The sequence below is a fragment of the Carlito syrichta genome, unplaced genomic scaffold (assembly GCF_000164805.1).
Source record: "Carlito syrichta isolate Samal-C Ts95f unplaced genomic scaffold, Tarsius_syrichta-2.0.1 Scaffold303399, whole genome shotgun sequence".
NCBI classification, from domain to species: Eukaryota; Metazoa; Chordata; class Mammalia; order Primates; family Tarsiidae; genus Carlito; species Carlito syrichta.
The window spans coordinates 142,778-155,349 of record NW_007247495.1 but is presented as its reverse complement, the minus strand read 5'-3'; the positions used below and the strand labels follow the sequence as shown (position 1 = coordinate 155,349).

Below are 12,572 nucleotides of genomic sequence, written 5' to 3'. Positions count from 1 at the left end.
CGAGATGAGGTCTCGCTGCCCAGGCGGGTCTCGAACCCGCGGGCTCAGGTAATCCACTCACCTCAGCCTCCCAAAGGCGTGGGATTACAGGCTGAGCCACCGAGCCCGACTCACTGTAACTTTAAACTCCTGGACTCAAGCAACCCTCCTGCCTCAGCCTCCCAAAGCACTAGGATTACAGGAGAGAACCACCATGCCCAGCCCATACAACTATTTATTCTCAGGTCTAAAATAAGTCATCTGAAAGCTAAATTAATGGAAAATACTCACTGAAAAGCATCTATGACTATATATCACCAATAAGTATCACTTTTTTCTCAAATCTAACACTCTGTAACTGACAGTTCTATTTGAATGAGCAAAATGTACTTATTTTAATGTACATAATAAAAATAGAAAGACTAAGCATATTCATCTAATCTAATACTTCTTCCTAATAGTCATCTTTCACTTTTTACATAAACAATTTCAGGCAAAGTTTTGGACCTGGAACCAACAGTAGCACATGCCCTTGATTTCAACTCAGCACACCACAAATAAACCAAAGGTTTAACACCATAAGCAACACTGGAAAAATGAGTCATTATTTTAATAATTAGCCCCAAATAATTTAATAAACTGTCACTTGCTTCACCTGAGGTAATCTGACATCTGGGAATTCTTCCAGCATATAACATTAAATAACTAGGATTTATCAGACCCATCAAGCTAAGTACTGTGATCCATGAAACACGTGGCAATTGATGAGCATTATTTTCCTCTCACTCCAATCTTTTGTGCTACTGGTTTACTTACATGACATGCAAAATCTTACCTGTCCTTTAGATAAGCTTTCCCATCTATCAGGTCCTTGGGGTAAAAGAGAGTGAAGTAATTCCATCCGTTCTCGTAATGGAGGTAACAGCATAGTTGCTCCCACTGACAGAGTTTCAATTACCACCTAATAACCCCCCCAAAAAAAGTGGATTGATCAGCCTGGTTCTTATCTTTTTAATAAAAACACATGAATAGTGAATCCACTGACTTTTAGGATCACAGAAGTCTAAAGAAGACGGCATGAGAAAAAAGAAAGCATGCAAGTCCTTCTTCAGATGTCTTCAAAAAGACTAACATACATATTTTGGATTTGTCAACTAAATAGCTAATCATCACCAAACAAATATTTAGTGTTGTGACTACAATACTGGGAATGGTAAGACTCTGCAAAGTGATATGAACACAGAAATAAAAAAGACAGACAGAAACCCTACTTTCATGAGCATACAGTCTAAAGGGAAAGAAAAACCCAGAGGCAAGTAATTATAAATGTGAAAGGAGTCACATAGGGAAAGCAAAAGAAAGCGGGAACTTGCATGAACAAATATACAAGGGCAAATAACAAGGCCTATGGATTCATGGAAGATTTCCCTGCTGACAGGGCATTTAAAAATTGCAGAATGGCCAGGCTCGGTGGCTCAGCCTATAATCCCAGCACTTTGGGAGGCCGAGGCTAGTGGATTGCCTGAGCCTGTAGGTTCGAGACCAGACCAGGCAACCTGGCAAGACCTCGTCTCTACAATAAAAATAAAAAATAGCTGGGCGTGGTAGCGCGCGTCTGTAGTTCCAGTTACACAGATGGCTGAGGCAGAAGGATCGCTGAAGCCCAGAAGGTCAACACTGGGGTGGCTGTGAGCATGCATGCCACTGCATTCCAGCCTGGGCAAAAGAGTGAGACTCCAACTCAAAAAAAAAAAAAGAATTGCAGAATTAACAGGACCTAAACAGACAAAGGTCCAGGTAGTGGGAATAGCATAGGGAATAGCTAGCTGCATTATCTTAGGTCTCATAACTTCTCGGCGTCATAGCTTCTTCATTAGTAAAATCAGTGCTGGACTAGATAAACCCCACAGTGCTTGTCAGTTCTAATATTCAGTTTTTCTATAAGTCAATCTTCTAATTCTCTGAAGTACTATAATGATTGAAAATACAAGTATACAAGAACTAATACCCCTTCTATCAAAAAGCATGTGCCTTCCAAAACAGTTAAGAAATGGGCTGAGAGTGTTGGTTCAATTCTGTAATCCCAGCACTCTGGGAGGTTGAGGCAAGAGGGTTGCCTGAGTCCAGGGGTTCAAGACCAGCCTGGGCAACTTGGTGAGACCTCGTCTCTACAATAAATCAAAAAATTAGCCAGGCGTGGTAGTATGCACCTGTAGTTCCGGCCACTTGGAAGGCTGAGGCAGAAGGACCGCCGGAGCTCAGCAGGCAGATGCTGGAGTGGCAGTGAGCGTGCCACTGCACTCCAGTCTGGGTAATGGAGTAAGACTCCAACTCAAAAAAAAAACCAGAAATGGAAGAACTTTTAATGACTTCCTCAGGTTACTATAATCAAAATAAATTTTAGCTGTGGAAATCCAACAAAGGTGACTAAGGATTAAGGACTAAAGGCATGTATTCTCTTTCAAAAAGCCCATCTAAAAGGATGGAGGTGGGGGATAATACAAACAGAGCAAAAAAAAGGTAAAGGAGAAAAGAGGAAAAGAGTCATCAAAATTTTGTTTTTGTTTTGAGTCAGAGTCTCACTCTGGCTGGACCCCCTGGCCTCAGGTGATCCTTCAGCCTTAGCATCCCGAGTAGCTGAGGAGAGGAGCAGGAAATACCAACAGATAGATTATATTGCAAATTATCCTTTTTTCTTTTAAGGCACACACTACCATCGCACATGGCTAATGTTTTTTCCATTTTTTTATTGTAGAGATGAGGTTTCACTATGTTGCCCAGGCTGGTCTCAAAGTCCTGGGCACAAGCAATCTGCCTGCCTTAGTCTCCCAAAGTGCTGTGATTACAAGAGTGAGCCACTGTACCCAGCCAGCATCGAAATTTTGGAAACAGAAAGGAAGAGTTAAAGGATAACTGACTTAAAATACCAGAAAAGGCTGGATCCCAAGTAAAAAATGAGAAAAGACAAAAAACACTCTGATTCCTAGAGGCTCAGGTACTTCTGCAAGACAGGGAAAAGGAGCTCAAAGCAGGAGTATTGGTTGAAAACTGATTATGATGATAGTAATAGTTACAATTGAAGTAGGAATACCAAACAGAAACTGGAGAATTTTAAGAAAGAGTGTTCATGCTAAAATGTTGCGATTTTCAAGCTCTTTTTCCACACCAGAAGACTGTCACTCAGATCTCTACTTTCTGGAAGTAGACTGAAAGAGCCTTTCTCTGGGAAATCTGACTAGCCCAAGAGAAAAGACCATAAAAGGCAGACATCAAGAGTTGACTCCCACAAAACAGCCCAGCCTCATCAATCTACAACAAAGATGATAACCCTCATTCGTGCACCCAGAACTTTCAACAATCCTAGTAGTGTCACACTCCCACCCATGACTGGGCAGCCAAAGCTCATCAGAAATATGAGGAAAGCCTTTATTATGACAGAGACCAAAATTACAAGAAAAACTCTAATGAAAAAACAACAGGCAATCCCTTCGGGTCCCTTCCCACTGTAGGAGCTTTTATGTTCTCTCAATAAATACTGCTTTAAAACACACACACACACACACACACACACACACTCACACACTCTCTCTCTCTCTCACACACACACACACACACACACACGGAGAAAAAAACTTAAGAACAAAAAGTAGTATCTTCAAAAAGGATAAGAAGGCAGAGCAGGGGGTCTCTAAAAAAGGAGCTCTCATAAAAGAATAAAGAAAAGAGTTCTTATAAATTCAGAAGATGACAGACAAAATAGAAAAGCTCATTAGAGGGATGAGAATAAAGAATTACAATTCTTAGGCGGGGCACTCACGCCTATAATCCCAGCACTTTGGGAGGCCCAGGAGAGAAGACTGCCAAGTCCATGAGTTCGAGACTTGGCAGGACCTCATCTCTACAATAAATCAAAAAACTAGCCAGGTGTGGTGATGCATGCCTATAGTTCCAGCTACTTGGAAGGCTGAGGCAGAAGGATCACCTGAGCCCAGCAGGTTGAAGCTGCGGTGGCGGGGAGCATGCCACTGCCCTCCAGACTGGGCAACAGAGTGAGACTCCAACACAAAACAAACAAAAAAAAAAATTACATTTCTTATAATGTAGAGAGGAAATATATGAAAATAGAAAAGAAAATACCAAAAAAAAAAAAAAGGACTGGTTCAGGAAGTCAAGTATCCCAATAATATGGAGTTCAAGACAGAAAACAATGAATAGGAAATTAGCAAAATTTTTCAAGATAATTTCTTAAAATTAAAGGCTATGAGTTTCCAATCTAAAAGGGCCACCCACTCATTCACCACAACAGCTAAATCAGTCCATGTCATTGTGAAATGTGAGAACACAAGAATTCTTACAACTCAACAACTAAAAAAAGAATTTTTTTCTGTTTGATATTACAAAAATAGATTTTTTAAAGGTCCCCAAATTTAATATTGTATTATAAGACCAAATAGCCTTTTTTCAAACTAAACTCTCCCTTATTAGTAATCATTAGTCTATTCTAGGCCACTCACTCCTCCTTAAGTCAACATTTCTCTCCTAGCTGTGACTGGGGTTCTAGTAGACGACCTAGTTCACCTATTTAGTTACTACTATTGACCAAATACTAGGTTCTTGCCATCATAAATTCATCTTCTGGTGAAAAAATTAACATATCTGTATATAGGCAACTATAACACAATGTGATGCAATGAGAATATATATAAAAGGAACCTACCAAAGTGAGAAGTAGGAATATAAAGTTTCTCAGAGATGCCATCTGACTTATGTCTTAATGGATGAGTTAAAAATATCTACTCCCACCAAAAACAAAAACAAAACCAAGAGAAAAAGAACATCAAACTAAAGTTGTCCAATGTGCAGCTGAACATGCAATACAGCTAAAATACCAGGAAAGATGTGGCTTGAGGTACAGATTCACAAGTCCTACTCTCTTACCTCTTGGATTTCATCTGGGACAGTAGAGTCCATTAATCTGAAGAGCAAATTTCGAAGTGGACCTGCCTGCCTCCCAAGAATGCTGGTAGCAACCCCTCCCGCAAGTGCGAGAGCTAGGTGATTCGAAAGCAGCTTCAGGCACAGTTTGAGGAAACTGTGGTGTTCCCTAAAACCAAATAAACTACTATAAATTTTTAGAACATAAAGATACATATGCAATCCAGGTTAGGTGACATATTTTTCTCTTTAAAAATTTTGTCAAGTCACGAACAATAGTAATTTTTAAAATGTGATTTGTGAAATTATGAGTAACTTTTTTTTTTCATTAATCAGTATTTTTTATTTATGAGTAACTTTTTTCCTAGAGGTTATTATCAATAAGTATCTAAGTTTAGCTCTTTTCCAGTTTATAAAGAAGTTTCATACAATTTGGAAGGGAAAGCAAACAAAGAAGAATAAGTAAAAATCTCAAAAGGAATAATATTCATGCACACAAACACATACAACATATATACATACCTTGATGAAGGGAAAGGGAGTGGGGGAATCTCACTGTTTATTTTATCACAGTATCTCTCAAGAAAAGAACGCAGATGCGAGAAGGTACTCTCTTCAAGATCTACACAATAAGGTCTGTGCCATGCAACAACTTGCCTACAAGGACACATAGGAAAATCATAAAACAGGCTTAAATTAAAATTTTCACATGTGATCAAAAACAAAAATTAAAACATATTAAAGCTGAACTATCTCAACAAGATATACAAAAGATACTCTTAATTATGAAAGTGATAAAACCCCTCATTTTTAGCAACTGAAGAAAACCATGGAAAAAACATATAACCACCACCTGTTTTTAGAAGATTTAGAAATCTACTCATCTGAGGGCTGAGCCATATGATCTACAAAAGCCTTCTGGTTTAAAGAGACTAGAAAATGTATATTTCATATTTTAAAAAATATCCTGACTCTATTATACATTGATAATGAACTCTATTAAAAGAAATACTATTAACCGGGTGTGGTGGCTCATTCTTGTAATCCTAGCACTTCGGGAGGCTGAGGCGAGAGGATTGCCTGGGCAACTTGGTGAAATCTTGTCTCTACAATAAATAAAAAAATTAGCTGGGCGCTGTGGCATGTGCCTATAGTTCCAGCTACTTGAAGGGATGAGGCGAAAGGATCGCCTGAGCTCAGCAGGTCGAGGCTGCAATGGCCACTGTACTCCAGCCTAGGCGACAGTGAGACTCTGATTAAAAAAAAAGAAAGAACTACTACTGAAATCTCTTGTGAATGTTTTGAAGATCTTGGGACCCTCCTACCTGCATATGAAGTGGGAGGCTGCAGATTTAATACTAATAGCAAATTATATTCAACTTATTTATTTTGGCTTTTGTTCTAGAGGAAAAATTATCTATATTTTTAATTGGTTAGAATATCATAATAAACTCCCTCTGAATCAAAGGTCTAGAATGAAAATATATTCTAAGTTGTAAGTCAGCCCACGTGTATCCACGAATATCTGAAACAACGCAAACATTCTTTAAAATTCAATCCCCTAACATTGACTAAAAGTCACATACTCGATTAGCTACACATATACAGTTATCACTTTAGAAAAAAGCTAAATTTCTGCACAAAGTGACTTCCTTAATTAAAAAGAATGGCCACTGTTTTTGTTTTTGTTTCTTTAAAAAAAAAAACAGCCAGACAAAGGGCACTGAGATTAAACAAAGTTAACTCAATAAAGCTTGGTTATGCCAGGCGCAATGGTTCACGCCTGTGATCCCAGCATTTTGGGAGGCAGAGGCAAGAGAACTACCTGAGCTCAAGGGTTCGAGACCAGCCTGAACAACATGGGCAAGACCTCGTCTCTACAATAAACCAAAAAATTAGCCATGTGTGGTGGTACATGCTTAGTTCCAGCTACTTGGAAGGCTGAGACAGAAGGATCACCTAATACCAGCAGGTAGAGGTTGTAGTGGCCATAAGCATGCCACTGGCACTCCAGCCTGGGTGACAGAGTAAGACTCCAACTCAAAATAAATAAATAAATCTTGGTTCTGGTTTTAATTAATTTAATTTTCTCTTAATAAACAGACATTTAAAATTTTCAAATCAGTATCTGAAGACAGAGAATTCAAAATGGTTAGAAGACACTTAAATTAAAAAAATGTTGCCAGACTCAGTGGCTCAGCCTGTAATCCCAGCACTTTGGGAGGCCGAGATGAGTGGATTGCCTGAGCCCACGGGTTCGAGAGCTGCCTGGGCAACTTGGCAAAACCTCATCTCTACAATAAATCAAAAATTAGCCAGACATGGTAGCACGCGCCTGTAGTTCCAGCTACTTGGAAGGCTGAGGCGGAAGGATTGCCGGAGCCCAGCAGGTCGAGGCTGTGGTGACCGGGAGCAGCCACTGCACTCCAGTCCGGGTGACAGCGTAAGACTCCAACGCAAAAAAAAAAAAAAAAAGAAAGAAAAAGAAAATGTCTTAAATACAGGATTTAACTTAACTTCTTGCTTCTGAAAAATATCTAACCTCAGCATTCAAACCAAAAGAAAACTAGATGTCATTTGTATGATATTAAAAAAAATCAATACTATCAAGTTCAGAAGGGCATTTTATGAACAAGCAACAGTAATTTCTGATTTTATTAGTGTTTCTACCATTATTAAAAATAAACAATTTTAAGCACAGGCACTCTTACCTGTCCCTAGGAAGAGCAGTCCAAGCCAGACTATGTGATGTTCCAGCTGAAATCTGCTGAATAGCTATGCCATCTAAGCCACTCACTTTCTTTGGTTTAGTAATAGGACCTGTGGAATTTCCTTGGCCACATTGCCCCATTGAGTTATTGCCCCAGGCATAAACTTCATTATCTAAAAACAAAATATAAAGTACAAAAGAAAAGACAAATGTAAATGCAATATAATTATGAAAGACAATATTAATACTATTTCCTTAAAAACAGCTAACTTTACCATGAGAAAGAGCCAAACAATGACTGTCTCCAATAGAAATATCAACTATTCTTGTGGCAGCCAGTTCTTCAATAAGCTTAGGTCTCAAAGCAGTAGCTTCTGAAGAACCACAACCCAGACAAGCTCCACAACCCCAGGCATAGACCTGAAAAATAGAAATTCACCACACATTATTTCCTGAGATGATTAAATTGTCAGCTTAAACTGTTTAGGAATAAAAAAAATCTCAAATAATAAAACAAGAGCATGCTTTAATATTAATATCTTTCTGATGTTAAAATCATCACTTTGATCACTTCAAAAATTGTCATAGTGATTTACTATGCCATTTTTAAATGTTCATTATACAGGCAGACAAGCAGCTAAGTTGTAAAGAAAAATAATTGGTCATAGGTAAAAATGGAGACCAGGAGCGGTGGCTCAAGCCTGCAATCCCAGCACTTTGGGAGGCCAAGCTCAGGGGACTGCCTGAACCCATGGGTATGAGAATAGCCTGAGCAACTTGGGGAGACCTCATCTCTATAATAAATCAAAAAAATAGCCGGGCAAGGTAGCACGTGCCTGTAGTTCCGGCTACTTGGAAGGCTGAGGTGGAAGGATCACCAGAGTCCAGCGTGTCAATGCTGGGGTGGCTGTGAGCATCCCACTGTACTCTAGTCTGGGCGATGGAGTGAGACTCCAACTCAAAAGAAATAAAAATAAAAGGAAAGGTCCTGAGAGATGCTGCTAAAACTACTAATTGGCTTACATATTGGTATATTTATCTAATCTTAAAGCTTTGGAAATACTGTCTTAAAACTTCGATATGTGTTTCTCACTCTGCAGGTGAAACAGATTAGACCAAGATAAGATCATACAAAATGAATGATATAAGTCACAAAACTGATGTTTATGATTTAGTTTTAAAAATACCAAATCAAAGCCGGGCTCGGTGGCTCAGCCTGTAACCCCGCGCCTTTGGGAGGCTGAGGTGAGTGGATTGCCTAAGCCCGTGGGTTCAAGACCCGCCTGGGCAGCGAGACCTCATCTCTACAATAAATCAAAAAATCAGCTGGGCATGGTAGCGTATGCCTGAAATTCCGGCTACTTGGAAGGCTGAGGCAGAAGGATCGCCGGAGCCCAGCAGGTCGAGGCTGCGGTGGCCGGAAGCAGCCACTGCACTCCAGTCTGGGCGACCGAGTGAGACTCCAACTCAAAAAAAAAAAAAATACCAAATCATAGCACAGTGGCTCACACCTGTAATCCCAGCACTTTGGAAAGGATTACTTGAGGTCAGGAATTCAAGACCAGCCTGGGCAACATACCAAAACGCTGTCCTCTATTTAAAAAAGAAAAAAATCCCTCACCTCACTGTTATAATAACTTTACCACTTATAAAGAGGGTCATGAGAAGCAGTAATCAAGTTGGTTCCCCCTGACCATCTTCATTTCTGACTAATACCAAAATAACCAATGACTGATTTAAGATGCATGGGGGAAGCACACGATGGGGGGAAAAAAAAAGGAAAATAAAAGGATTAATAACTGCCAACTTGCTAACTCAAAATGAACTAAATCAAAACAATCAGCAAACTGAATGTTTTCCCTCAACGGATTTTGGTAAGATCATACAGACTCTTATTTTTACGCTATCAAGTTTGGTAATATTTTTGGTTTGCTATTATTGTAGGAAAGACTGCTGCTGAGAGATTAAATAAAAAATAAAGAGCATATATTTGTACCAGTTACCAAAGAACTTACTAAAGTATAAAATGCAATAAAACTCTAATACAGTTTAAAAGCATGTTTTAGGAGAAGGACTCAGGGAAAAGCAATATTGATTTTCATTTCATACTCAACAAGTATAATGGTAAACAGAATTACTGTTACGCTTCAAAAATATTTCTAACTTTTTTTCCAAGCATATATAATTGGCTTCATATAACTTAATGTACTCATAATACAACTACTCCATATAACAAATAATTTACAAGTTTCCTTGGAATTCAACATAATAAATTTACTATAATTGTTATTATTTACCACTAACAGTTTAATAATACTTGACAATTTAAAGAAACGTTCCATTCAAATAATTATATAATCATTTGTAGGCACGGCAGAAAGTATTACCCCCTCACAAAAAAGAAGCACATGATACTCAAGGGCGGTCTGTGATTTGCTTGTGGGTATACATCAAGTAGGTGAGCATCATCTGACTTCAATTCAATGATTTTTACTACAAAATCCATAGTGAGAAATATGTAAAAGAGAAGTTTTTAAGGTGGCAATGAACTAATGTAATGATGAATAGTTTGAGCTAGATTTGTTAGGACACAAGGTTTTAGTTTCTCAAAGGACAATTAAATTATATGCTAATTCCAGTTTTTCTGCTCATGAATTCCACCTTGTGAATTAGTCTGAAAATGTTTTTATACTGCTACCTGGCACATAACAGGCTCCTATATGTCAGAGAATAAGTGGTCAGCTCACTCTTTTGCTGATGGATACCAAAAGGCACATACTGTCAGTATGTCATAGGACCTGGTCCCTCCCTATCACCAACAAATAAGCAGGGGAAGAGTCAAAATATGCATGCCAAATGTCAAAAGCTCATTAAGGGATCATACATTCTGATTATCCTAAGCCTGACTTAACCCCATTTCTCAGAAACACTTGCTCTCTCAGATTATTCTCTACATGGAAGGGCTCTCTTTACCCTCTTTTTGATCTTCTTTGCCTTCTAGTTCCTATCACTGGCTTCATCAAGAACTAGTCTTACATCCCTCCACAATCTGTGATTTTCAGGAAAAGGTTTAAGGGGTGCTAAATGCTTAAAGATTTTAGAAAACCTGCTTAATACAAAGAACGGGCTGAGGGGAGGTTTATCTGGGCCACATAGCCAGGTTAGAAAACCTAATTCCTTCTCAGATACTCTACTTCAAACGGGAAAAAATATTTCCCATGTTGCCTAAAGTGTATTTCTTATAATTTTAAAATTTAAAAACAATTGTTACTTTTCAGTCACCCAGTCCTCTGAAATACTTAAGTCTTTTGTGTTCATCCCTTAGTCCTACCTGCCCTGTTGATGTCAAAGCAAGTGAAGACTGGCTCCCAGCACAAACTTTGCGAATGAACATTCCTTGTAAAGCTTCGATAACTTTAGGTTTATACACCCTGTTAGTATCGCCATGGCCAAGTTTGCCTATAAAAACAAACATATTCAAATTTAAAATTTACTTGTTTTAAATAACTTCTATTGTTTTTTGTTTTTTGTTTTTTTTGGCAAATACTAAAGTTGATGAAGGGCTCTAATCTTTCCATCACTAACCAGAAAGATGTGGAAAACTCTTTAAGTTTCTGTCAGCTGAGGATGTTAACAAATGAGCATTTTTTTTAGAGACTAATAACAAATCTCTGATAGCCTTTTATATCTTAATTTCAAGCAATCAGAATCATTTTAAAAGAGACATGAAGAGCCGGGCTCAGTGGCTCAGCCTGTAATCCCGCGCCTTTGGGAGGCTGAGGTGAGTGGATTGCCTGAGCCCGCGGGTTCGAGACCCGCCTGGGCAGCGAGACCTCATCTCTACAATAAATCAAAAATCAGCTGGGCGTGGTAGCGCGCGCCTGTAATTCCGGCTACTTGGAAGGCTGAGGCGGAAGGATCGCCAGAGCCCAGCAGGTCGAGGCTGCGGTGGCCGGGAGCGGCCACTGCACTCCAGTCTGGGCGACAGAGTGAGACTCCAACTCAAGAAAAAAAAAAAAAGAGACATGAAGAATTATATTTTTGTCTTTCTTCCTCTTTAATGGCTATATGTCTAAATTCAAATTTTCTGACATACTATATAGGTCCTATACAAGAGTGTATATGCATATAATTTTTTTTAACTTTCAAAAAGATTCATGAAATAGAAAACTTGGCAAATTACTAAAGAAGAAAAAAATGGTCAAAAACAAAGAAATCTAATCTCACTAGGAATCAAGAAAATATAAATTAAATGATACCATTTTCACCATTGAAATTATTTTTAAAATTATCTTAATTTTAATACCTAGTGTTCTTCAGAGATATGGAGAAGTAAGCATTCACACAGCTAGAAGGAATGACTAATTAAAGTGAAAAAAGATTTAGTCATTCACTATGGTGCTGATAATACTGAAAAAAAATTGAAATCATCTAGACACTGAACAATGAGAGACTAGTTTTTTAAAATGGTGCTACAGTCACATAAATACTTTGAGTCATTTAAAAGAACGATGCAGTCATGTTTGTTATCATAAAATACTCCTAAAATATTGTTAGAGTAAAACACGTATATATAAATATATATATATAGGTCTACTTGGTTTTTAAAAAGATATCTAAGTAGAAATAAACATAAATATTTGTATAAATGTATATTTATTGGCCAGGCATGGTGGTTCATGCCTGTAATCCCAGCACTTTGGGAAGCAGAGGCAAGAAGATTGCCTGAGCCCAGGGCTTCAAGACCAGCCTGGGCAGCTTGGCAAGACCTCATCTCTACAATAAATCAAGAAAAATTAGCCAGGCGTGGTGGTGCACCCCTGTAGTTCCAGCTACTTGGAAGGCTGAAGTGGGAGGATCGCCTGAGCCCAGGAGGTCAAGACTATGGTGGCCATAAGCACTGTACTCCAGCCTGGGCAGCAAAGTGAGATTCCAACTCAAAAAAAGA

General features: G+C 38.6%; 1 protein-coding gene across 3 annotated transcripts in view; it reads right to left on the bottom strand.

The window, feature by feature from the left end:
- The window catches only part of HERC1 (HECT and RLD domain containing E3 ubiquitin protein ligase family member 1), a 159,529-nt gene that overhangs the window by 124,372 nt on the left and 22,585 nt on the right, over positions 1-12,572 (bottom strand). For all 3 annotated transcript variants that reach the window (XM_021712609.1, XM_021712610.1, XM_008058555.1), the window contains exons 7-12: positions 10,956-11,083; positions 7,900-8,044; positions 7,626-7,797; positions 5,437-5,571; positions 4,918-5,083; positions 815-940 (exon numbers count right to left, since the gene is read on the bottom strand). In XM_021712609.1, coding sequence (XP_021568284.1) covers positions 815-940; positions 4,918-5,083; positions 5,437-5,571; positions 7,626-7,797; positions 7,900-8,044; positions 10,956-11,083 — 872 coding nt within the window. The remainder of the gene's footprint in view (positions 1-814; positions 941-4,917; positions 5,084-5,436; positions 5,572-7,625; positions 7,798-7,899; positions 8,045-10,955; positions 11,084-12,572) is intronic.